The sequence below is a fragment of the Antedon mediterranea genome, chromosome 8, assembly GCF_964355755.1.
Source record: "Antedon mediterranea chromosome 8, ecAntMedi1.1, whole genome shotgun sequence".
In the NCBI taxonomy this organism is placed as follows: Eukaryota; Metazoa; Echinodermata; class Crinoidea; order Comatulida; family Antedonidae; genus Antedon; species Antedon mediterranea.
In genome coordinates, this window is record NC_092677.1 from 11,659,982 (window position 1) to 11,686,922 (window position 26,941).

General features: G+C 35.0%; 4 protein-coding genes across 4 annotated transcripts; 2 read left to right on the top strand and 2 right to left on the bottom strand.

Moving 5' to 3' along the window:
* Positions 1–2,195: 2,195 nt before the first annotated feature.
* Positions 2,196–5,333, bottom strand: LOC140056833 (galactose-3-O-sulfotransferase 2-like). Its single transcript, XM_072102330.1, has 3 exons — positions 5,217–5,333; positions 4,683–4,768; positions 2,196–4,246 (listed from the first exon to the last, which is right to left on the bottom strand). The coding sequence occupies exons 1-3, from the start codon at positions 5,262–5,264 to the stop codon at positions 3,112–3,114; spliced, it is 1,269 nt and encodes a 422-aa protein (XP_071958431.1). The 5' UTR covers positions 5,265–5,333; the 3' UTR covers positions 2,196–3,111.
* Positions 5,334–6,008: 675 nt separating this feature from the next.
* Positions 6,009–8,014, bottom strand: LOC140057612 (galactosylceramide sulfotransferase-like). The gene is made up of 3 exons (XM_072103329.1): positions 7,979–8,014; positions 7,595–7,698; positions 6,009–7,101 (listed from the first exon to the last, which is right to left on the bottom strand). The coding sequence occupies exons 1-3, from the start codon at positions 8,012–8,014 to the stop codon at positions 6,009–6,011; spliced, it is 1,233 nt and encodes a 410-aa protein (XP_071959430.1).
* Positions 8,015–8,685: 671 nt separating this feature from the next.
* LOC140056302 (NEDD8-activating enzyme E1 regulatory subunit-like) lies at positions 8,686–18,798 on the top strand. Its single transcript, XM_072101628.1, has 14 exons — positions 8,686–8,750; positions 9,089–9,253; positions 9,596–9,698; positions 10,152–10,231; positions 10,744–10,853; positions 11,125–11,234; positions 11,334–11,396; positions 11,670–11,885; positions 12,681–12,814; positions 13,184–13,259; positions 13,768–13,894; positions 15,901–16,037; positions 17,892–17,962; positions 18,480–18,798. The coding sequence occupies exons 1-14, from the start codon at positions 8,689–8,691 to the stop codon at positions 18,637–18,639; spliced, it is 1,614 nt and encodes a 537-aa protein (XP_071957729.1). The 5' UTR covers positions 8,686–8,688; the 3' UTR covers positions 18,640–18,798.
* Positions 18,799–19,002: 204 nt separating this feature from the next.
* LOC140056303 (inositol monophosphatase 1-like) lies at positions 19,003–23,717 on the top strand. Its single transcript, XM_072101629.1, has 7 exons — positions 19,003–19,138; positions 19,543–19,676; positions 20,017–20,121; positions 20,717–20,871; positions 21,344–21,455; positions 22,203–22,354; positions 22,930–23,717. Exons 1-7 carry the CDS (start codon positions 19,067–19,069, stop codon positions 23,034–23,036), a joined length of 837 nt encoding a protein of 278 aa, XP_071957730.1. The 5' UTR covers positions 19,003–19,066; the 3' UTR covers positions 23,037–23,717.
* Positions 23,718–26,941: the final 3,224 nt, after the last annotated feature.

Here is a 26,941-nt window from a genome sequence, read left to right on the forward strand (position 1 = left end):
GGATAGCGACTCTTTAACATTCTCGGCGTGGTACGGCGGAACAGCACTAGTCCTCAGTTGTACGCACGCGCAACAGAGATCAAATTGATACGCCCTCATCTTTCAGTATTTTTATTCACGAGGCGGGATCTCCGAAGAGATACTTTTATATAATATAAACACAACAGGCAAAGAACATTAATTCTAAACCGCCCGGTGATATACTGAAATTTAATTAATTAATTTGAAACGATAAAGATGAGGAAATCTGTGAGAATGAGAAAAAGTCGCCCCAACCGAGACTCGAACTCGGACCGCCTGCTTGATATGCAGATGTCCTAACCATTAGACCACTGGGGCTTTCATGGTATTGTTCGAACTCGATTGGGTAGCGACTCTTTAACATTCTCGGCGTGGTACGGCGGAACAGCACTAGTCCTCAGTTGTACGCACGCGCAACAGAGATCAAATTGATACGCCCTCATCTTTCAGTATTTTTATTCACGAGGCGGGATCTCCGAAGAGATACTTTTATATATATAAACACAACAGGCAAAAAACATTAATTCTAAACCACCCGGTGATATACTGAAATTTAATTAATTAATTTGAAACGATAAAGATGAGGAAATCTGTGAGAATTAGAAAAAGTCGCCCCAACCGAGACTCGAACTCGGACCGCCTGCTTGATATGCAGATGTCCTAACCATTAGACCACTTGGGGCTTTCATGGTATTGTTCGAACTCGATTGGATAGCGACTCTTTAACATTCTCGGCGCGGTACGGCGGAACAGCACTAGTCCTCAGTTGTACGCACGCGCAACAGAGATCAAATTGATACGCCCTCATCTTTCAGTATTTTTATTCACGAGGCGGGATCTCCGAAGAGATACTTTTATATATATAAACACAACAGGCAAAGAACATTAATTCTAAACCGCCCGGTGATATACTGAAATTTAATTAATTAATTTGAAACGATAAAGATGAGGAAATCTGTGAGAATGAGAAAAAAGTCGCCCCAACCGAGACTCGAACTCGGACCGCCTGCTTGATATGCAGATGTCCTAACCATTAGACCACTGGGGCTTTCATGGTATTGTTCGAACTCGATTGGATAGCGACTCTTTAACATTCTCGGCGTGGTACGGCGGAACAGCACTAGTCCTCAGTTGTACGCACGCGCAACAGAGATCAAATTGATACGCCCTCATCTTTCAGTATTTTTATTCACGAGGCGGGATCTCCGAAGAGATACTTTTATATAATTATAATAACACAACAGGCAAAGAACATTAATTCTAAACCGCCCAGTGATATACTGAAATTTAATTAATTAGATAGATTAGTGTATTGTTCGTAATTTTATAAAACGGATATTCTCAAAATTGAGGGCGCTAAACATTAAATTTACGAAATCATAAAAGGTCGCGTAAGCCAGAAGAAAAAAAATATGGTGTGCTCTCTTGCCTCTAGCACGGTAAGGCCCTCTCACAGCCTTGGGTACACATCAGATGCTTTGATGTTACCGCCTCATGATGTGTGGTGGAAAGGGGGACGTTTAAATCTGTGAACCCCAAACACAGAATAGCATAGCTTTAACTCTATTCCACCGAGACCGGCATGGGGTTTGAACCCACGATAATCGTGTACTACGACGCTCTACCGACTGGGCTATCCGGTCCTCTGATTCATAACCAGGTAAAACTAATACTTGTTTTGTTTCCTCAAGGATGGTCATGAATATGCATATTTATGACGTAACGATGAATTAGTCATATAGGCACGTAGGATAAATAGAATATTATGTGCCATATGTTTAGTCGTGTCTTTGTCCTGTGGCGTGACGGTTAATGCTCTGTTTTGAGTACGCTCGGCTCTCTCTGAGGTACTGTTCTAATCCTTCGTGTTTTCTTGGTTGTTTTTTTTTGTGGTTTTTTTTTTGCAAATAAATATCGTTTTTCTTTTGAAAGAGAGATATTTAGAAGGTTAAGGTAATTTAAGAAATAATAATAATAATAATGTAGACTTATATATTATTAAAAAGATAAACATTTGGCACATATGGCGTTTCATACGTATACTACTTGAGTTCGTACAAAAATCAAAAAGTATGTATGGAACCAACTTAAAAAAAGACAATAACTACAGACTTGTGGTAAGTCTAAAAAAAATATGTCTGCTCCCCTGCCTCTAGCACAGCCTTGGGTCGGTTCCACGACATCAGATGCTCTGATGTTGCCGCCACATTATGTGCCTAGTAAGGGGTTTTTTTCTCGGTTCCGTCTTTTATAGTCTATGTGACGCCCTATGAAAATTCCACATAGCCTTTTGATCCAGAGGCAATTTTTTAATTATTTAATAAGTCATTAAACTATTAAACATTCCATTGAAGCAGCCACTATACGTCACACGCATATTCAATAAGATAGGAAGATAAATAATGAATAATTCATGATGGCTTACCTGTGAAAAGTATATAGGCTACCGAGGGACGTCTACGTAATACATACACAAATCATTATTACATTTACAGAACTAACAATATAAGAATAACATATTTAAGATGTATTTTCCTCTCCAAAACATTAAAATTCAAGATGAATAAAATTAAACTTCGAGTTAAGTTAAATTTAACCAAAAGTTCATTGACTTCCAGACAATTGGCTTTCCGGGTGACTTTTTGTCTTATTCAAATTAAGTTAAAATTAATCAGGTCATTATTTGGTCATTAAGATACGTGACAATAAAATTGCATCAACAACAACAACAAAATAATAATTGTAATTTCATTGATCCATACCTGTTCATAATGTTTTATACATAGCATATTTTCTTATATATTATCTTATCCATTGTATAGTATTGTATGTTTTTAACTGTTGTTATTTTTATTGTAATTTGAACCTTGGAAGGCAAATTTTATTTACTTTGTATTTTTGACAATAAATTTTAACTTGAACTTGAACTTGAACTTATCTTTACTAAGCCTAAAATCAATCGTTGTGTCTATCCAAGTTACAATAAATATTTCGATTTGATTTATCTAAAACCGATGATTATATCAAACTAAAAATCCAATTTAAACAAAATTTGAGTGAAAAGATGGAATCTACAAAATAGGAATAACATTATTTATGCAAGGGTCTCATTGTCATAGCAACTCCCTTCATCATGTTTCTAATATGACGATTTAATGAACTTGGATCTGAAGTGACGTCAACACATACTGAACCCAAGTCTAATGTCAAAACATAACCGTTGCTAAAATCACAATCTGATAGTGTTCCTTTTGACCTTTGACATATATCGTTTGTATAGTTTACACTTCCTTTTTGGTACGTAATTCGTTTTTTACCAATTGACGTATGGGAGACACAAGTTTCGTAGAGAAATGACGTCATACGTTTAAAAGCAGCTAAATCGTCTTCAAATGTCGGACCGTAATTGTCAATATTGATATGCAAATTTTTCAAAAAATGGCGGTACAACTTGGTGTCAACGTAATTCCATTTAGCGATCTTTTCTGTAAGTTTTGTATCCAAATCAGCACGTGAGCCTCTTTGGTTACGTGGTAAATATAGAATATCATTAAACTGCCAACATAGCATTTTCTTCAGTATCAGCAAAGATTCATCGTAAAATTCGTTGATCAGAACAAAATCGAGTCGATCATCAACCTCGTTTATAGTACGATTTATCAAAAAATCATCCTTATCAATATTTGCTGGATTTATGCCCAGATCCCATATTTGATTATTGTATGAATATTTCCTTTTCGTTGAACTTAGGTTCTTCCAGTTTCCTATAGGATCTTCGAAAAAAAGTTGTAACTTTTGAGTTTTATTTAGTACCACACCGCTAGATTTTTCAAGATTTGATCCCACATGAAAGAAATCAAATGAAGATTCAAATTGCGTCACCGGGTCACGAAGTAACGTAATGTATAACGTGTTAGGTTCCATAAACGCGTCAAAAACAGGTCTGTTGTAACGAGCATGTAACGTAAATACGTTGTATTTGTAAGCATCGTAATTGCCGCTTTCAATGCCCATAGGAGGTAAAAACTTCTTTTTGGACTCAAAATTAAAATTGACATTTCCAAAATGTATAGAGCCCCCTTCCCCTATCTTTCGAACAACGTTTAGGTTGTTGTCAAATGCGTGCTTTTCGATTATTCTTGCCAAAGTAGTTCCGCCTGTCTTGTGAGTTTTCAGAAACGCAATGTTATTTCTTACTTCGCATTTTTCGTTATGTATTCTGCTACTGAAATGTGAAAATATGCATGTTTAGAAAATGTACATGGTTAGAAAATATACATGTTTGGAAAATATAAATGTTCAGAAAATATACATGGCTAGAAACATGTTTAGAAAAAATACATGTTTAGAATTAAACATTTAAAAAAAATGTACCGTGTACATGTTTAGAATACATGTTTATAAAACATACATTGTTTAGAAAACATACATGTTTAGAAAATGTACTGTACATAAAATATACCTGTTTAGAAAAAAATACATGTTTAGAAAATATACATGTTTAGAAAATGTACCGTACATGTTTAGAAAATATTCGTTTCTGTCTGGAAGAACATTAACCTAATTTTCAATACCTGATGTTGATGAATATAATAAGATTAGAAATAATATATATACATAGACTATACTGATAACGAAATAGTACATTTCAAATTCAATACCTTTTGAGTGCAATGTTCCGATATTGATATATTGAAGTCGATTGGAAGAACAGTAAAACTGAACCAGCACTTAATACCAAACATATCTGGAATAAACACAGAAAAAAAATGGAAACCGTTGCATTAAAAAGTCAATATGGCCTATTTAACTACTTTATGTTTTCATTTGTGATCCAGTCTTTGTAATGAATAACAATATAAAAAATAGAAGTAGAGTTATAAGACAAACAAATAATACAAACAAATAATAAATATATTTTTAAAGTTCAAGTAATCTTACCTTAAACAGGTGTGGGTTAAGTTCAAGTAATCTTACCTTAAACAGGTGTGGGTTAAGTTCAAGTAATCTTACCTTAAACAGGTGTGGGTTAAGTTCAAGTAATCTTACCTTAAACAGGTGTGGGTTAAGTTCAAGTAATCTTACCTTAAACAGGTGTGGGTTAAGTTCAAGTAATCTTACCTTAAACAGGTGTGGGTTAAGTTCAAGTAATCTTACCCTTTAAACAGGTGTGGGTTAAGTTCAAGTAATCTTACCTTAAACAGGTGTGGGTTACACTGTTTAGGAAACATCTTCGTATGCATTTTTTGTTTCGAAGCAAGACAAACAATAAATTATCTTTGGTTTCTACATTTATTTGGAAATAAAAGTTCTCAATACTAATTACAATAATAAGTATTTACAATATTTCCTCTGATGAAACACAGACACTTAACCGATTTCTATTCATTAGGTGCTGCTAGACCCTTCTTCTAACTGAACTCATTATTATTGAATCGGAATCGGATATTCAAGTTACAGCTATTCGGTAAAAGTTCTTGTTTAAAGAGTAATTTGGTCAGAAATATATTTACACTCGCCTTTAGCATTATTGATCTTATGTGTGCATGTGGTGTGGGCTTATGTTTCATGCGCCATATGCTGGTGTATGATGTGTACGCGGGCCTTTGATCGAATGGAGATATGATGTTTCAGATTACCAAAATTAATTTGGTTAAGTATGACATGGAATAATATACGACAATAAGGTTTATCGTAATCAATCCGTTGTCCTATTTAAATTGTTTAAAAGCATCTCGGCACAAAGTTTGAGAGGAGTGAATATTTTTTACTTTTGCAAAACTTGTACGCATGCGCATGCCATAAAACGAAATAAAAAATAATCTGTGAACTTCGGAAAACATTAAAATTGTGAATTACGATAGCTTGTGTAAACTTTTATTATTTTTTAACTTTTATTGATGGTTAATTTCATATTTCAAGAGAGAAAATAATTGTTTTATTACTACGTTATATTATTTATATGATATTTTAGTTGAAAATTGTCATTAAGGAAGAGAAATTTCTTTCATCATTTGTCTAAGGGAACGATTTAAACTTCTGTCATCAGATGTAACACTTTTACACATTGACTCTAGATTAAGTTTTAAAATATAACCTCCACCGAAATCACAAACATGTAACAGATCAACTTGTTTGCACAATTTACTTGTAAAATTTCCATCATCTCTGCGTTCGTATTTGATTTTCTTCTTTTTATTCCATACATGTTCACCAGAAACACATAGTTTATACACAAATGATGTCATGCGACGGAACGCAACCAAGTCTGCTTGGAATGATGGGCCGTAGTTATTGATATGATCTTGTAGGCGCTTAAGAAAATATTGGTACAATTGTGTATCTAGAGAATTCCACTCCATAATCTTTTTTCTGACGTTATTACTTAAAGGAACCCGTTCTGATCTTTGATTACGCGGTAGATACAAAATGTCGGTAAATTCCCAGCAAAGCATTTTCTTAAGTATTAAAAGAGATTCGTCAAAATATTCTGTAATCATTACTAGATCAAATTCATTATCTAACCTCTTAATTGTTTCATTTACAACAACGTTAGGTTTTGGATCGACACCCAAATCCCAAATTTGATTATTAAAAGATCTTTTTTGTTTTGATGAAGATAAGTTGTTCCAGAAACGTGTTGGGTTATTAAGAAAGGTTTCTAATTTCAATGTTTTGTTATCTTGTCCTTTTCCAATTATTGATCCGATACCAAAATAATCAAACGTAGATTCGAACTGTGTGACCGGGTCACGTAGAATTGTGATATACACCGAGTTATTCGCCATAAACGATCTATAAACCTTTTTGTCGAATCGCGCATGCAGAGAAAATACATTATTAATATAGTTTTTCCAGTCTCCAAAACCAACACCCATCGGTTGTAGGAAGTCCTTCTTTGAATCGAAGTTAAACTTTCTATTTGTGAAATGCAAATATGAACTTTCTCCTTTCTTTCTGACAATGTTGAGGTGGTTGACAAGAGCGAACTGCTCCACTATTCTTGCCACTGTTGTGCCGCCGGTTTTATGTGTTTTTACAAACGCAACATTCTTCTCTGACTCGCATCTTTTTGTTATCCTTTAAGAGAAAAACATAGAATAGTTTTATCCTGTTGAATCGGTAAACATGAGATTATTTTAGAAATTCCAGGTTTGAAGCTCTCTCCACTATCAAACTATAGTTTTGTGTGTGAAGTGTGATGTGCCCAAATATGGTGGTGATATGACGTCATCTTATCCATACATGGGCACATAAAATTTGATAGTGTAGACAGAGTTTAAGACATTGGTGTTCATGGGTACACAATTTAATCTAAACTCTACGTCGTCTAAAACTGACACAACGGTTAATTTTAATACAGTGAATGTTGTGTGGAACATTTAAATTAATTGATTTATTAAAAATAAGATATTTATTTGTTTAAAGAGGAGATAGGCACCACTGGGAGATATAGCCTATGCCTGTGTATCGTATCATGATGATTACTACTACTGTATCTCATCGTTTACACCCCTACGATATTATCTAGGTCATGGGACAGCTAGAACTAGAAAAGCATATTTAGGCCTACCTTTTAAATGCCACCACGTTATGTATACTTCCTATTAACGATGGGTGCGTTATTAATATTAGCACAAATACCACGACACCGATTACCAAAATTACCTGCAGATACTTGAAGATATGAATAAGTCGGTATAGTTATTAGTTATCAAATTAATTTACCCATATCTGGATCCTAATTTTAACAATCAGAGAACGAATATTTTGTTTTCTAGGCCTAAACGTTGTAGGCCTACGCTCCAGATTTTTTAGAAATGTAACTTGTTGCCAACTCTGTAATAAGCAACTTATTTAACAAATTCAAACTTATGATGATCTTAGAATAATGACAGGTCACTTTAAATGTACGGCCTATTTTATAGATTATGCTCAATCACTTTGAATAATTTACCTTCAGAAATTGTAACGTATTCTTTAGTGACACCATTTTCATTTAATGGAACAGATTCAAACAAACTTTATCTGGATTCGATAGGCTATTGTCCTCCTCCTTCCAATAGTTACATTTTATTAGTAAACACGTTTTAACAGATGGTGTTATTTGAACTACAACAAATAGAGCAATATGTTTGTCATGCTTGTACTTATTCGGTTTGTGAATGTATGAAAACAAAGGTCTGCTGGCCAGCAAGCCCAACATTGATTAGATAACCCTCTAAATACCATGAACTATTTGCTTCTCAAATACAACCTAATTGTACTTGATGATATAAACAGATAATCATTATATAGGTTTATGAATCTAAATAACACTTGTGTCAACAATGATATCTTCATGACCCAGAGGCACATTGATTTGTATTTTTGTTTGAACAAGCAGTAGATAGTTTATTGTGTCCAGCCTTCATGCATGATGTCCAAGATAACAATACAATTGGAAACCAATTATTTTACACATTCTCTCAGAAACAGTGGTTCCGCTTTTAATTGAATTTCCACCTGGGCCTGGTCTATACAGGGAGATGTAAAATAAATTTTTACATCTCTCTGGTTTATACTTCTACCACAATATTACTTTTCCATCTAAAGTTTAAATTCATCCCCGCGGCCGTCGTACATTGGTGGCGCCTCTTATAGAAAAAGCTAAAAAAAAAAAAAAAGATGGCTGCGCCCGTCATTCGGAAGAATGTTGATAAAAAAGCAAAATATGACCGCCAATTAAGGTACTTTTCTTGATTGCTTTGAAACAGTTGACAGTGAAGTTGTTCTAACTTTAAACATAAGACAGATAGATACTCTATAGTATAATTATTAGCCTAGATTCTCTAGGCTTAGTCGAGTCAGACGACGAGCATAGGAAGACGGATGGTGACCGATCGGGCCAACAAGAAGAGTGTGTGAATTGGACGTTCGGGCCTAAAATCCACAAAAAAAAAAAAAGATGTTGACCTATGCTAAACCAGGGAGTTGTTATATATATATCTTGTTTGTAGTAGGCTCCTATCTAGGCCTACTACTAGGTCATTATCTCAACTGCATCGTAATATTTTATTTGATTTAGGTTATGGGGAGATCATGGCCAAACATTATTGGAAAATGCTAAAATCTGTTTGATCAATGCTTCAGCTACTGGTACAGAGATTCTGAAGAATCTTATTCTTCCAGGAATTGGTTCATTCACAATTATTGATGGAAACAAAGTAAAAGGAGAAGATGTTGGTAACAAGTAAGGTTTACGGTTATTGTTACACCTCCTCCTACTTTACTATATGTCTGTATCTGTATTTATTGTCTTTTTTATGTTATTCCACCATGCCAGTCCGTGTTTCGATTTCTGTCTACTAGCTTATGTATTATACATATGAAACGCAAAATGTGCCAAAATATTTATCTTTCTATCTATCTATCTACAAATATCAGCCTAGAAGCCAGACTTGCCTCCTACAAATTAAACATCATGTTTATTAGATAAATTGTTACATAAATTGCGCTCTTGTGAACAAAATTGAAAATGAATTTGCAAAAACAACACATGAAAATTAATAAGATATTGATCCGTTTCTTTCAGTTTTTTCCTATCTCAAGATAGCATTGGAAAATCACGTGCTCAGGTTGCTACAGAGTTACTACTGGAGCTTAATAATGATGTCACTGGTAATGCTGTAGAAGAGGTATAAAAGGCCATCTAATTCCCTCTTTATGATAATTTTTAAATAATTATATAATATATTATAATAATTATTACTTTAATTTATCATTTGTAGGATTTATTTTATTTACAGTACATGCCTACAGTAAAGGTCTGCCTACACTATCAAACTAGTTTGACGAAAACAAGTGTGGTGTGCCCAAATATGGTAGAGATATGACATGACACCATCATGTCCATATATGGGCACATCACTTTTTTTTTGTCACATAAACTTTGATAGTGCAGACAGAGCTTAATACTCTGGTGAACACCTTTTTTTATGATGTGGTTTGTGAATTAGATTATTGGATGTTCATTAATTTAAATTTTCATCAAGTTATATATTTCCAACAATTAAAACAAAATCTGTAAGTCGTATAAACATTCATTTTCAAATCTAAAAAAATTATTTGATTCTTTTTTTCAATTTTAGTCACCAGAACAGATTCTAGAAAATAATCCTGAATATCTGAAAAGCTTCACAATTGTGATTGTCACCAGTCTTGTTGAAAGGTAAATTATTTAGATAGGCATTGTGATTGGTTGAACTTTGACACCCAGATGCTCATATATACAAACTTTATTATTGTGTTAATGAATGGAATCTCACTGTTAACCACCACACAGAGTAGATTTACAAACACATACTAAATTATATACATTATCTTATCATCTTCATTACATTACAGTTATGAAAATAATTAACATACTGTAGTATGTATGCCTAGCACTGAGTTTATATACATTATAATCGAAGAAGATTACTAAAAATATGACGATGAAATCAGTAAAATTATATTATAGATATATAGTATACTATTGGGTTACCTGTTCAATGGACATCTATATAAATGAGTGAATTCATTATCAACTTTCTGGGAATTGATAGTGACGTACAGAATATGCCAGAGAATTACCAAAATCGGCACAAGTAAATTGGTCTAAAAAACACATTTTTTGCAATTAATGGCTGTTGTAACATATAAAGGCCCAAATTTATTCATGGATTTCTTGTTTTTTTTTAGAACATTACTAGACCTGTCATCTATTCTATATGCTGCAGATATACCATTACTTGTGTGTAGAAGTTATGGTATGATAGGCTACATGAGGCTGGTAGTGAATGAACACACAGGTACTGTAGTAGAACATCTTTTTAAGATACCAATTTGGTCTATTAAAATAGACCAAATTGGTATCCACAAATTTTAAGCACTCTCTGTCTACACTATCAAATTTTATGTGACCAAAAATGTGATGTGTCTATATATGGACATGATGAGGTCATATTACTACCATATTTGGGCATATCTCACTTTTTTGTCAAACTAGTTTGATAGTGTAGACAGAGCTTTAGTCACAGACTTTATTGAATATTAACCAATTGTGTTGTCTCTTTCATGTAGTTATTGAATCTCAACCTGACAACGCACATGAGGACCTCCGATTGGATAAACCTCTTGCCGGGCTTGTTGAATATGCAAATTCATTAGATTTGGAAGCAATGACTAAACAGGTATTTACATGTTGTTAAAGTAGTTCCGTTGCAGTTTCATTGTTATTTAAAAAAATCTAATTTTAATCAAATTAATTAAAAATATATTTTTCCATATAGGAACATATGCACACACCATATTTGGTATTATTGTATAAATTCTTAGAGAAATGGAAAGAAACGGTAAGTTGCTGTGGTTTATATTTTCTTAATTTAAAAAATTTGTTTCAAGATTTTTGTTTAGATTCAAGTTCTGTTTTCAAATATTCAGAATGCATCTTATTATTAAATTATTAAAATTTAATTGATTGAATGCTTCTGCAATGAGTCTATTGTAGTAGCATGCCACAAAGGGAATAACAAAGGGGCTGCAGTGGGTGCATAACAATAACAATACATTTGCCTTTATTTTAGTTACTATTTTGTGTTTTGTGTGTTTTACATGATTTTCTGTAGCACAATGGACAGGTTCCGAAAAATTACAAAGAAAAGACGAGCTTTAAAGATCTCTTAAGAAGTGGAATACGAAAGAATGAGCATGGCGTTCCCGAGGATGAAGAGAACTTTGATGAGGCTATTATGGCCGTTAATACTGCCCTCAATCCTAGTAAAATACCCTCTGAGGTTCAAGGAATAATTGATGATCCAGCATGTACAAATTTATCATCTGAGGTACACATTTAGATTTAAATTAGACTACTGTTTTAGTTTATTTTTTGTTTTTAGATGCATATCATTAAAATGCAGTCTATAATAATATTTTATTTATTTATATTTTATTGTTCTTCATACATTTTGTATACATATTGTTCTTTATATTATTTTCAGGTATTATTCTTATATGTATTGTCGAGGTGTTAATGAGACAAGCCATTGCTTCTAGTGCGGGCCCCAGTTATTGAATTGAATTGAAATATATATTTATACTGGGTAACCTCTTTAGTCAAAGACTGGTCTCCCAGAGGGCCCGGGGTAACCCCCTACTCGTCTCGAAAGATGTACTAGGTTCTTTAAAGTGCACACGAGCTAGATGTGTACACTGGACCTACGGTTTATAGTCCTTATCCGAGAAGACTCGTTGTACCACCAGAACCATTGAGTGAGTGAGCCTCGAACCCCTGCCGATGTTATGGCTACTTAATTACGGTTCCACTGTCTTAACCGCTCGGCCACTCGGCCACTTATTGTTATAATTGAATAAATGTGTATATATGAATGAATGAAATACGTACAGTTAACGACCCAGATAACCTGCATATCAAATATTCCTGAGTTACGTTTCGTTTACGCATTTTTCTACGTCACAAAAAGTAAATGAAAATTCTAATATGCGTGCGCATTAGTGAAAATTTTTGATTCGCATGAATAAATTCGTCCAGTGGAAAACGGGTTTTAAGCTTCCCATTCATATTTGTTTTCTATTTAATTGTTGACCTTTCTGTCATATTTATTCATATATTTCTGTAGAGTTCATCGTTTTGGATTATGGCGCAGGCTTTAAAACAATTCATTGCAAATGAAGGAAATGGGATGTTACCACTCAGGGGGGCAATACCAGACATGACGGCAGATTCAAAAAGATACATACAACTTCAAAATATGTGAGATTTATACTTTATTTTCATCTAATTTAAAATCCAAATGAATGGTGTTGTAGGGACCCCATAGATTGTGCAATAAAGCCCCTTTCACATTGGCGTACCATACTTGGTCTAACTGCTACTTATAGACTTGCCTTAAGTCTGTGTTTATTGCCTTTTTTTTCTGTTAGCCCACACATTTCGATTTTTGTCTGGAAAATATGTATTTGTGAGTACTATACGTATGGATCGGCATATGTGCCAAAATATTTGTCTTTTTGCTAATATTAATACGATCTATAACCTATACTAAACTGCTAGAAAAAATTGAATTCGCAATTGATTGTTTATTGTTAGCTATTCATTGTATACACTTTTAATATTTTTTAGATATAAGGAGCAAGCAAGGACAGATTGCATAGCAGTTACTTCAAGAGTGCAACAAATTTTAACATCTCTTGGAAAAGTAAAAATATTTTTGCTTTGATTACGGAATTTAAAAGAAAACTGTTCTATTGAGCCAAGCTGCTAATTGTGTTTGGTAGACTGACTTAGAGACCAAAGAATAATGATTGCGTTGTATTGACGGATCGACTTACAAACTGACCAATGAAATGAGTTTCAGATTGATTATGATCAACCAATGATTATGTTTGGTAGATTCACTACTTGACTTAAGCTCTGTTTACACTATCAAACAAGTTTGACAAAATAATGTGTGATGTGCCCAAATATAGTAGTGATATGCTCAAATAATAATGGTAGTGATATGACATCATGTCAACATATGGGCACATCACATATTGTTGTCACATAAATTGATAGTGTGGACAGAGCTTTAGACCAACCCATTGTGCATTGTGTTGGATAAACTGACCAACTGACAAAGTTTTTTAACATTATTATTCCAAAATTATTATATTTAATATATTATTTTAATTTATTAAACAATTCATTTACATTTGCTTGTACAGGCTTCCGACACCATACAAGATAATGAAATTAAACTTTTCTGTAAAAATTCTGCCTTCCTACGTGTTATCCGATGCCGATCGTTGACACAGGAATATTCTCCGGATTCTGCAGCTACACAAGAAATATGTAAATAAGCTATTTTTTTAGTATCAATTAACTTGTATACAGTAGAACCTCATTAAGGGGACACCTCTGGGACCCTACAAAGTGTCTAACCCTACAAAGTGTCTAACCCTACAAAGTGTCTAACCCTACAAAGTGTCTAACCCTACAAAGTGTCTAACCCTACAAAGTGTCTAACCCTACAAAGTGTCTAACCCTACAAAGTGTCTAACCTTACAAAGTGTCTAACCCTACAAAGTGTCTAACCCTACAAAGTGTCTAACCCTACAAAGTGTCTAACCCTACAAAATGCCTAACCCTACAAAATGCCTAACCCTACAAAATGCCTAACCCTACAAAGTGTCTAACCCTACAAAGTGTCTAACCCTACAAAGTGTCTAACCCTACAAAGTGTCTAACCCTACAAAGTGTCTAACCCTACAAAGTGTCTAACCCTACAAAATGCCTAACCCTACAAAATGCCTAACCCTACAAAATGCCTAACCCTACAAAGTGTCTAACCCTACAAAGTGTCTAACCCTACAAAGTGTCTAACCCTACAAAGTGTCTAACCCTACAAAGTGTCTAACCCTACAAAGTGTCTAACCCTACAAAGTGCCTAACCTACAAAGTGTCTAACCCTACAAAGTGTCTAACCCTACAAAGTGCCTAACCTACAAAGTGTCTAACCCTACAAAGTGTCTAACCCTACAAAGTGTCTAACCCTACAAAGTGTCTAACCCTACAAAGTGTCTAACCCTACAAAGTGCCTAACCCTACAAAATGCCTAACCCTACAAAGTGTCTAACCCTACAAAGTGTCTAACCCTACAAAATGCCTAACCCTACAAAGTGCCTAACCTACAAAGTGTCTAACCCTACAAAGTGTCTAACCCTACAAAGTGTCTAACCCTACAAAGTGTCTAACCCTACAAAGTGTCTAACCCTACAAAGTGCCTAACCCTACAAAATGCCTAACCCTACAAAGTGTCTAACCCTACAAAGTGTCTAACCCTACAAAGTGTCTAACCCTACAAAATGCCTAACCCTACAAAGTGTCTAACCCTACAAAGTGTCTAACCCTACAAAGTGTCTAACCCTACAAAGTGTCTAACCCTACAAGGTGTCTAACCCTACAAAGTGTCTAACCCTACAAAGTGTCTAACCCTACAAAGTGTCTAACCCTACAAAGTGTCTAACCCTACAAAGTGTCTAACCTTACAAAGTGTCTAACCCTACAAAGTGTCTAACCCTACAAAGTGTCTAACCCTACAAAGTGTCTAACCCTACAAAGTGTCTAACCCTACAAAGTGTCTAACCCTACAATGTGTCTAACCTTACAAAGTGTCTAACCAACAAAGTGTCTAACCTTACAAAGTGTCTAACCCTACAAAGTGTCTAACCCTACAAAGTGTCTAACCCTACAAAGTGTCTAACCCTACAAAGTGTCTAACCCTACAAAGTGTCTAACCCTACAAAGTGTCTAACCCTACAAAGTGTCTAACCTTACAAAGTGTCTAACCTTACAATGTGTCTAACCCTACAAAGTGTCTAACCCTTACAAAGTGTCTAACCCTACAAAGTGTCTAACCCTACAAAGTGTCTAACCCTTACAAAATGCCTAACCCTACAAAGTGTCTAACCCTACAAAGTGTCTAACCCTACAAAGTGTCTAACCCTTACAAAGTGTCTAACCCTACAAAGTGTCTAACCCTACAATGTGTCTAACCCTACAAAGTGTCTAACCCTACAAAGTGTCTAACCCTACAAAGTGCCTAACCAACAAAGTGTCTCCTTGATGGAAGTGTCCCTGAATATAGGTTGGCCGTAGTGTTAACAAATATAGTGGCTCTTGATCGTTTCACAAGTGTCCAAAAGGAGGAGTTTTACAGTATTATTATAATACTGCTCAGGCCTAATTATTCAGGTATTAAATAACATGCTCAGTTTCAATTTAAATCACAATTCATCTCAACAAATCTAAATTTGGAGAAGGTTTGACGAAACAATTTTGTTTTTGTATTTAAATAGCAATGAATTTTGAAAACCCTGATAGTGAAATTTACTGGTACATAATGTTGAGGGCAGCAGATAAATTCTACAGTCAATATAGTTATTTCCCGGGCACTTATGACGATCAAGTTGACAGTGACTCAGTCAAGTTAAAAGTAAGTAAATAAAATCTTTTTTTCTTGTGTTAAAAATCCAAAAGTTAAGAATATCACAATAAAAAATATTTGTTACCTATCCATATACAGTGATATAGTGATCATTAGGTTCTAGGACACCTACCCCCTAGACAGTTACCCCCCCCCCCCCCCGGATGTTTACCACCCGGAGAACTACCTCCTTAGGACAACTACCCCACGAACAACTACCCCCTTAGGACAACTACCCCCTTAGGATAACTACCCCCCCGGACAACAACCCCTTTAGGACAACTACCCGTTTAGGACAACTACCACCCGGGTAACTATCCCCCGGTCAACTACCCCCCCCCCCCCCCTCCAAATCCAAAAGTAGACAAATATATAGGACCGGTTTCTGTAAAAATGAAATCATCTGTTTTTAACGGGTGTTTCGAAACTAGAGACCCGAGACCAGAGACCTGACACGAGACCCAATACGAACAGGGAGACCTATATTTGGGTCTCCCTTTTCGTATATTAGGGTATCCCTTTTCGTATAGTGTGGTCTCTCTTTTCGTATAGTGGGGTCTCCCTTTTCTTATAGTGGGTCTCCCTTTTCGTATATTTGGGTCTCCCATTTTGTATATTTGGGTCTCCCTTTTCGTATATTTGGGTCTCCCTTTTCGTATATTTAGGTCTCCTTTTTCGTATATTAGGGTCTCCCTTTTCGTATAGTGGGGTCTCCCTTTTCGTATAATGGGGTCTCCCTTTTCGTACGTGGGTCTCCCTTTTCGTATATTTAGGTCTCCCTTTTCGTATTGGGTCTCGGGTCTCTGGTCTCTGGTCTCGGGTCTCTAGTTTCGAAACACCCGTTTTTAACCGATTATTCTGTTTAACAGCACGCTAGATGTAGATGTGCTAGATTTAAAGTACCGTATTTATTAAAAAAACGGCCTGGGCTGTTTATTGTTTAGGTGGTTTTTAGGTGGACATTTATTGGAAGAAAGTTGTTTATTCAATGGGAGGGGGTATAATCTAATGGAAATAGACGCCGATTATTCCATATGATGTTTCATTGGAGTGACATGGTCACCGTTTATTTGAGGGGAATTTATTTAAAGAACGCCGTTTATTCGGTGAGTGAACATTGAGGTCAAATATCAAAAGTGATATTATTCTTCAAGTGTACAAAAATACATATATGACAAATTTGAGACAAAAATTAATTCTTTTAAGACCAGTGGTTATCGAAGCATTGTCCTGACGCAAAAATTATTATTATTATTAGCGAACCCAGTCTTTACAGTAAATACAGGGAGTACTATATAATACGTTCGACTATCCTATGATCATTTGTGACAATCTTCAGTTTATACCAGGCTATATTTATGTTCAATCTTTTACTTTTGTTTACAATAATGAATAGTAATTCGTCAAAGTAACGAATTAAAATATAGTTATTAATTCCTATTATACACTGTTGCAGAGTCAGGTTGTTGAATGGTCTGGGTGGTAGTTGTCCGTCCGGGGGATAGTTGTTCTAAAGGGATAGTTTTCTGGGTGGTAGTTGTCCAGGGGTTAGTTGTCCTGCGGAGGTAGTTGTCCTAAAAGATTATTTGCCCTCGGAGTATTGTCTAGGTCCAGGAGGTAGTTGTCTGTACATTGAGAACACTCAAACCCACGACCTCCAGATCACTAGCCTGGCGTTTCTCAATGAACACAAAATTACGTCAGAGTGGGGAAACACATCTGACCAATTACTCAACTCCCAGAGGCAAAGCTATTTCACAGTAGTTAAACACAGTTATTCAATAGTATAATGTTATATGCTGGATGTACAGTATTATCTAAGGTCTGGCTAATGTAATGTTATTACTGTACTTACTACAATAGAGCTGTGTATGCAGTATATTGCAAGAAATGACACTGGGATCTTTACCTAAAGAAGATTATATACAAGAACTGTAAGATTGATTTTTTTTTTATTTATTACTGAATACTAGAGCATGTAACTATTGCAAACCTCCAAAATGGAGTCTTCCGTAGATTAAAGTCTATCTATGATCAACATTTTGTAAAAATATGTCAGTATAGTTTTTACGTAATCGTGCTGACAAACACACAGACAGACTGATCAAAAGGCGGTGGTAATATTAATGGAAAAATAAATATTTCTTTTATTCCTGTCCACTCAGGCAGCGCTTGCCTGATATATCTATCTATCTTTGTCCAAGTACTGTACCTTCACTTGCACTGATGAAGGGCTAGTGTTGCCTGAAAGCTCTGCTAACTTTTCTGGCTGTTTTACTTCATCGTTTTGATTTAGCTTTGTGCTTTTTTTCTTGTTTGTATCTCCATTGAGATCCAGCCACTGATACCCACAGCATTGTCATTTTTTCAGTGTTTTGCCTTTGGATTTATATAACTATTAGAGACTGTATATTTTTGGAAAATTTAAATTTACAACACGTCTTTTTATAGGTGTCGATATGGAGCTTGTGAACTTCACTCGGTTGCCTCGTTCATGGGAGGAGTTGCAGCGCAAGAAGTTATCAAAATTGTAACCAATCAGTTTGTCCCATTTAACAACACATACCTTTACAATGCTATGACAACTACTTCAGCAACTTTCCAACTTTAAACATTTAGAACAAAAGAACTGTGCTAAAAAGAATTAAGAGAAACGTTTAATTGAAAAGACTTTTACATAATTATGTAAGAATGATGTTTCATGTGACAACTGTAAAAACAAGTAGTTTGGGCGAAGCGACAATAAAATAATAGGCTATATTATAGAGTATTATTGGGTTCCTCAATTTTTCATTCGCAACCAGTTACAGTTTGTTTTTTATTTGTTATGTTATATAGGCCTTGCTATTTGTTAATAAATGATCGATCGGACGGAATCGCCTTTTGCATATTCATGTTAAATATTTATTAATACAGCGCCCTCTCTAGTTTATTTGAGAAAAGAATTCCGTCGTCTGCTGTTTTTTAACGTGCGAAACCAACCCAAGTCGACGAAAAAGTGTGTGCCGGTTTATTAATTTACTACAGTACTACAAACTATGGCTTTTGATGGACACGATCTAAATGATTATCTACAGTCTGCAATAAATGTAGCAAAGGCTGGTGGAGAGGTTCGTTAAAAATAATATATTATTACCTAACCTACTGACTGGGTGGGCTAGCTAGGCCCGGCTTTCTTTTTTAGACTAGCTAGCTAGCTAGAGCCTCTAGGCTACTAGGCCTAGCCTACTTAGTAGTACTACCTAGCAGACCTGATAGTAGGCCTAGGCTAGCCTAGCCCGTTTAGTTTACCTACCACCACTCTCTCTCTAGCTTAGTTAAAGCCCAATGTCCTACTAAGGACTAGGCCCAGTAGCAGTTCAGAGTAAGCCAAGCGTATGATCGGAGCCGGTTAGCCAGCAGTTCTTCTCCCCTCCCGGCCCCACACAGATATATGATTTATTATAGTTTCAGTAGGGCTTAACCGGTTTTATTTTAATATAAATACTTTTGGCTGTCTTTTTATTATTATTAGCTCATCATAGAAACATTCTACAAAGAAAAATCTATTGAGACAAAGTCATCATCAGCTGATTTGGTAACTGAGACTGACAAAGCAGTTGAAAAACTTATTTTTTCTACATTAAAAAATAAATATCCTCAACATAGGTAAGTGTGGGTCCCACACACACTCTTGGACTTACGGTAATTAATAATAGCATTATTCTTTCAGAAATGCGTTTAATGAATATAATAATAAATTTGTATCATCAGTTTCAGTGATCTTATAGACAAATTCTGGTTTTGGAAAATTGTGGCATATGGTATAATAAATGAATGCATTCATTGTCCATAACACTGTACTTTTGTGTGAATGAGCATCTGGTCGATTACAAAGTTGTTTTAGTGGTTGCTTTTTTGTTTAATTATTAATTAAATTTCTGAATAATTTTTAATTGAATATTTATGTTTTGATATTTGCTCACTATGTAAATGTTTTTTTTTATAGTTTTATAGGTGAAGAGTCAGTCAGTGACGGCGAGGCTGTTGAGTACACAGACAATGCAACATGGATGGTTGACCCTGTGGATGGAACGTGTAACTTTGTCCACAGGTACCAAAGCTATGTCTACATTTACATTATCAAACTTTAACTTTTACTTTTAATTTAGCATTTACATATATATACTAAAGACTTAATATAATTAAGTTATTCTTTTAAGATATTAACTTTAGGTATTCTGGTCATCTATATTATTTATATTATTTGTAATAATTAGTCACTAGTTGAAGGTACACACCTAATTGGTGACAGTGGCTTAGGCTGATTTTGTACTTTCCTGGCAGCTAGTGACTATGATTTTATATTTTTTTCTTGCATTTTGTTTGTTTAATTTGTTGATTTGTATTATATTTGGTAAAAATGTATCTTTTGCCTGAATAAATAATAATAATTGTATGACCCACTATACGACCCCCAGAAGAGGTGCACCGTTTGTCCGATATACTAGTTTTCATGATAAAGTGGATGGTAAAGTGATGGACATTGACACACCATTGTTCATTGATGTGACCTACAGTACCATGTAGTTTTTTATGCACCCCGGCATCAATAATTATTTGTAAATACCGTAAAGTGGGTTATACAATTGGCAAGTGCATAAAGGAGTTAGAAAAAAGTTGGTTACAATTTGTTATTTCTTCTGTAGTTTTCCCACTGTTGCAGTATCCATTGGGTTAACAATCAACAAGCAAGCTGTTGTTGGAGTTGTATACAATCCTATATTAAATGAAATGTATACAGCGATCAAAGGAGGAGGTGCTTTTCTTAACAATAAACCTATCAAAGTTTCTGGTCAAACAGGTTTGTAGTCCATGAACTATAGAACTCTAACGGAACACCCAACAAAGCTAAACAAAGGTGTCCCCTGAATAGAGGTTGTAATGTTAAAATTCACATTATCCGTTTTACAGTAAAGTATCCCATGTTCCTAAGGAAGAGTATATACTGCTATATTATACCTAATATATTATCATACCTGTTTTACTACATCCTCGGGTATAATCCCACTTTGGGGCTAATCCCACTCCCTAGTACTTTATGTCTGATTTCACAAACAGACATATCCCTGGCTATAGTCTCAGTATTGACTTTTGGTCAGGATGTAGGCCGCTCTAGCCAGTTCAGATGAGTTTTTACAAGAAATGCTTACCAATCATTTTTTTCTTGAACCAGGCTTTCCCTGGATATAGGCCCACCCTCCAAAGTTGGCCAAACTTTGTATTCTAGAGGGTGGGATTATAACAGAGGATATATCATTTGACTTCTTGTTTAGAACTTTGTAAAAGTTTGATCATACATGAACTTGGAAGTGGGAGAGAAGCTGATAAGATGGAGATAAACAGGCAGAATATACACAGAGTTGTACAGGAAGGAAAAGTACATGGGTAAGGGGTATTGCTAAACCCCTGCAAACCTCCAAAAAAACATAGCAAACCCCACCGAACCAACATAAAAGGGATTGATTCATGGAGTGTACAACCCACTGGGTATATAAAATATTAAATTTCTACTGTTAACTACTTATTTTTGGGGTAAAACATAATTTTTTGGTTAAAAATTAGCAATCATTTTTTACCAAATAATGATGTTTTACCCTAAAAATAAGTAGTTAACAATAGAAATTTAATTAAACTCAATCACTTTTATGTTGGTTCGGTGGGGTTTGCTATGGTTTTTTTTAGGTTTGCGGGGTTTAGCAATACCCTATGGGTAAGTTCAGGCAATGTATTCCAGGTGTTTTTATATTATTCATTCACATTTATATTAAACTGTCAAAGAAAAAAAAAAACAAGCATACATTTATAATAACTTAAATGATATCAATAATAGGAGCTGTTTCAAGGATCAAAGTAAAAGAACTTATCTTATACCAACCCATTAAAAATGACAAATAAACAACTGCATGACATATCATTTGTTAATGTTAGATTATATAAATAATTATCATATAAAAATCATGTTTCAAATATTTCATTTAACAAATACAAATTTAACTACAGTATACTCACAATTCACTTATGGACTACACCCAAACTCATTGTAAAAGTTTATGGTATAATTGTTGTGCTTCAGCTAAATTTGTAATATAATGTAACATCACACTGTAACAAGAAATATCTTATCCTCTTTAGTACACGTTCTATGGGTTCTGCTGCCCTCAATATGTCTTTCGTTGCGCGTGGAGCTGCCGAAGCGTACTTTGAATATGGCCTACATTGTTGGGATTATTGCGCGGCTACAATAATCGTTCAGGAAGCCGGCGGCTGTGTACGGGATCCTGGCGGTAAGTTTTAGCTTCTTTCCTCTTGACTGTAGGGTTCAAACTACATCTGGGTTGCTAGGTCCTATTGATGTGTGAATTTAGAACGCGAGGTTTGGCAGAATCAAGCAAGTGTGAAGGTCCATATCCCTGTGACAAATTTAGGATAGGAATAATAATTAGAAAAAGCCTAACAATTTAAAAAACGAAATGTTGAATATTCTATCTATTGCACTTTCGAGATGGAAACAAGTAACCCCTGATTGTGAAAAGGTGGTCAGAGCTGGTGTATGGCTCTATTTTGGGCAGGTTTTTATTGTCGTAATAAACAATAATTGGAGTGGTGTTGTAGCTTGGTGCTTATGCTGCTTGGCTACAAATCCAAGGGTCCTGGGTCAAGTCCTGTCAGTGTCAGGAGTTTGTCTAATGACAATTTATAACTCCGCTTTGTTTATTTAGAGCATCTTGTGTATGTTTGTCTTGTGAACAGGATTGCCACCTTTAAGAAGGATAGTGAATGAATTCGCTTATGATTTTCCTTCTTGGCAATTTGCCTAAAATAAAGAGAATTGAATTGCATTTGAATATCCTTGTTTTAGGCGGTGAAGTTGATTTAATGGCGCGTCGTGTGATAGGTGGAAGCAGTGTCAAGATAGTGGAAGACATCAGCAAGTTGCTAACACCTATTGAATTTGAAAGAGATTAGATTATTTTACTTTAATTAATCACTATGTGATGATTACATTATTTTATATGTGGGTTCAAAATATTTTTACTTTGTGATTTAAAAAAAACTTGTATCTTTCGTGATAATTTATTGTTACTGAGATTTAGGAGGCAGTGTTCACACCGAAAACAAATTGTGTTCTATAATGAAAAACAATTTAAAATATCAGTTATTTCTAAGTGATAATATGTAACTATGAAAAGTTTATATTTTATATTACGGTAATAATACATTGTTGTATTTTTAGCTGGAGGGATGGTGTACTACTTTTGTAAAGATTGTTAAATATTATTAAAAGATTGCCTGTACCACGTTTACAACGTGGCATCGTACGTGCCTAAAATTTAAATCTCATTTTAGGTGTAGTCTATGTTCTAGACGGCGATTCGGCTTGATATTGGTTAGAAATATTAATTTTTGCACACAGTCATGGCGTGTCATACGTATACTTTAAATTGTTACAGACAAACATCATAGGCCGCCTTTATTACAGAAAATCATTTCATTGAATGCTACAATACCTTATCACAAAAATGCGGGGCAATATATTTTGGTAGAATGTTTTACACTTTTTGTACTTGATAACAGATGTTAATTGTATGTGTATAGGGTTTTAGTGGATGTAAGATGTATTAATTCGAAAATAAATGATTTAAAATCCTTGTAAGTTGGCTCAAGTGTATGGGTATTGAAGAAATCAGTCAGTCGATTTAGTAAAGGGTTTTTCACACCTGTTCCGGCACGGCGGCGGCGGCAAATAAAATAGAACGTCAATGTTTGACACGGCTACGCGCATGTCGATATTGGCGCGCCATGGCCGCGTGGAGAGCGTCATGAAAACCATGGAGGTATAATACCTCCATGTGAAAACGAACTATTTGACGTTCGATTTGATTTTCCGGCGCCCCCCCCCCCCCCTCGGCGGAGGAAAAAGGAACCGTGACGGAACAAGTGTGAAAGACCCTTAAATTATGTTAATAGTGGTTAAAGTGACCAATGACAGACATAATACGGTACTATTTCAATTTACTGTATACAGAAGCTTTGTGTTGTCGCATTATAAATGATTATTCATTGACACAATGGCGACCGACTAAGAAAATGTAGCAAGTACTGTAAGAATAGATAGAAACTATATCCAATGGTATGGTGGAAAGTTTACCTGCACGCACGTCACCCCATCGATCGAAACTGTAACATAATGAACGGTCCATTACTTTCTGATGAAAGCAATCATGTTTTCTAACTGTTACAGAAATTGCATTATTATTAACCTCCACTTAAACCCCCTCACCATATACAAAATGTTAAGAAAACCAAAAACACGTTTTATTATCACAAAATTGTATAGTGTTAATTGATTAATTAATTATTACGTAACAAGAAGACGTCAAAACGTGGTGCGGCTTTCGTCTTGTCTTGCAGGGCACATCGAGCAGCATTGTAACGAATTTGTAACTTCTGGACTAAAACTACCAGATTCATTAGATGTAAGATCAATATCTGACTTTTTAATAAGACCCTTTCTTTCCAAGATATCGATAACATTTCGAACTGTCTTCCGCTTGGTCTCTGCAATAAGTTTCTCAAAAGAGTCCAAATCTAGTTCAATTGTTTTTTGGTCGGCGTCTTCTAAATCCTCTCCTCTCTGCTGCCTATTGATAGCCATCATCGTCCTGACGTTTATAACCCAAAGAGAGCCACAGAAAAACGCGTGTGCAATTAATGATAACACAAGCAAGGTCTGACCAACAGAAGGCTGTAACAGCATGTTGTATAACAGAAACACAAATGTTGACGCGATCCCTGCAAACAATGTCCATCCAAAGGTATCTTCTATGTTTGACTGTTCGTCAATGTCTTCTTCTGGTTGTAATATAGAACATTGTGTATAACAATCCATTCCATCGGCGGAGGCGGCGTCGGGAAGTGAAGGAGGGGTCTTATCTTCGTCTGGTGTGGACAGCAGACTCATTATCGTGCTACGGTCTCTGGTGAGTACTGGTTCTTCAGCGTCTTCTGTGTTTACACCAACATCATGTTTAGCAGGTTTTTGTGCTCGTCTCTTCAATTCCAAATACATCGGTACGTCTTTCACCTGTGTGAGCAAAGGCATTCAATATTTCAAAGTCAATCCTTTGAAGCAACACGTCATGCCTAACTCTAGAGACCTAGGCCTAGTCAATCCTTAGAATCTACACATGCCTAACTAGAGACCTTGGTCAAATTCAAATTCTCTTTTATTAATCCTTTCGGAAATTCATTGCTCGTTTTACAAATATATAAAAATGTATAACAATATAAAAGATAAACAATTTACAAAACAAGAGAACCCCACAAAATATGAGGTCTGTGTTAAGTCAACACGAGATAAAAAAAAAAATCAGAATCAGTGGAGTAACTTCTCATACTGTACTTACATCCAATATAATTGCACCGTTTTCCATTCGTGTTATTCTTGATAATTCTCTATTTTTCTTACGCGTAAAAAATCTTTTAAACGATTTTTTGCGTGACTTTTTTCCTTGCTGCTTCAAATCCCCCTCTGATTCGTTCTCCATTTTTTCAAGTTTAAGTATTATAGCTAGTAATTATGCACTGTTATATTAGAAATCAACGTTTCTGAACAATAGTACAATAACTGTGCCGTATTTGTGTTGCTAGGGAACCTTTGGAATGCGCAAACGTTACATAGCTACGCGAATGCGCTGCACATAATTATCAGCGTATATGTTTTCTGGGTGACGTATCGGCGCGTTATATCACGCAGTCCGGCATTCGGCGCTGTGTATCACACCACCACACCCAGCAGAGTCATTTAATGGCTCTGCCACCAATGACCAATCTATGCCGGCCACACACAAACTGCGCTTGGGAATATTCTATTTTTATTGTAGGGGAGGGCCTATTCACAAAATGTACATACTACAGTTTAAACAATTACAAAAGAATAAAATAAAATTAAGATAGTTTATTGTACCAAAGTGTAAATTTCCATTTTGTCATATTAATTATAATTACGTCATAGTGTCAATAACGCTTGGGAATATTCTATTTTTATTGTAGGGGTGGGCCTATACACAAATGTGCATACTACAGTTTAACAAATTACAAAAGAATAAATTTAAGATAGTTTATTGTACCAATATAAAAGTGTAAATTACCATAAAGTCATATTAATTATATTACGTCATAGTGTCGTTAACTATACAACCTCATTTTGCTGTGTATTTTTTTTTTTTTTTTTTTTTTTTTTGCCCATTCATTACTCTTTGATTATGAAAGAACAGGGTACAGTACATCTTAGTATAATACTGGCCATCATTTTATCTGAGTATCAGAATTAATTAGCAACAACTTCAATGCTTTTACATTAATTTAGAAAATCTTTCAGTAAATTTCTCTCCAATTTATATACATTTTCATTAGAAACAACGAATATCCATAATATGTAAAACCTCTGTTGTTATGTAAATATAAAATTTTATACAAAAGTAATAAAATTAATCCGGCCATTATTGGTTGTATTTAATATAACACATGTGTACTGTACTGTAGGGTATACATAATATAGTACTCTTTCAATTTAAGTTTTGTATTTTATATAGAAACCTAAATTGATGTGTATTCGCATAATAAATGAGTATTCATTGACCCAATGGCGACTGACTGAAAATGGTACCAAAAGTCCAGTAAGTAAGAATGGATAGAAATATATGTCCTTATCAATGGTACTTTATCGTTTCGAAAGTTTACCTGTACGCGCGCCCACGTACGTCACCGCTGTATCGAAACTGTGACATAATGAAACCCATTACTTTCTGCTGAAGCAATCATGTTTTCTAACCGTTACAGAAATTGCATTCTTAACCCAACCCTCTCTT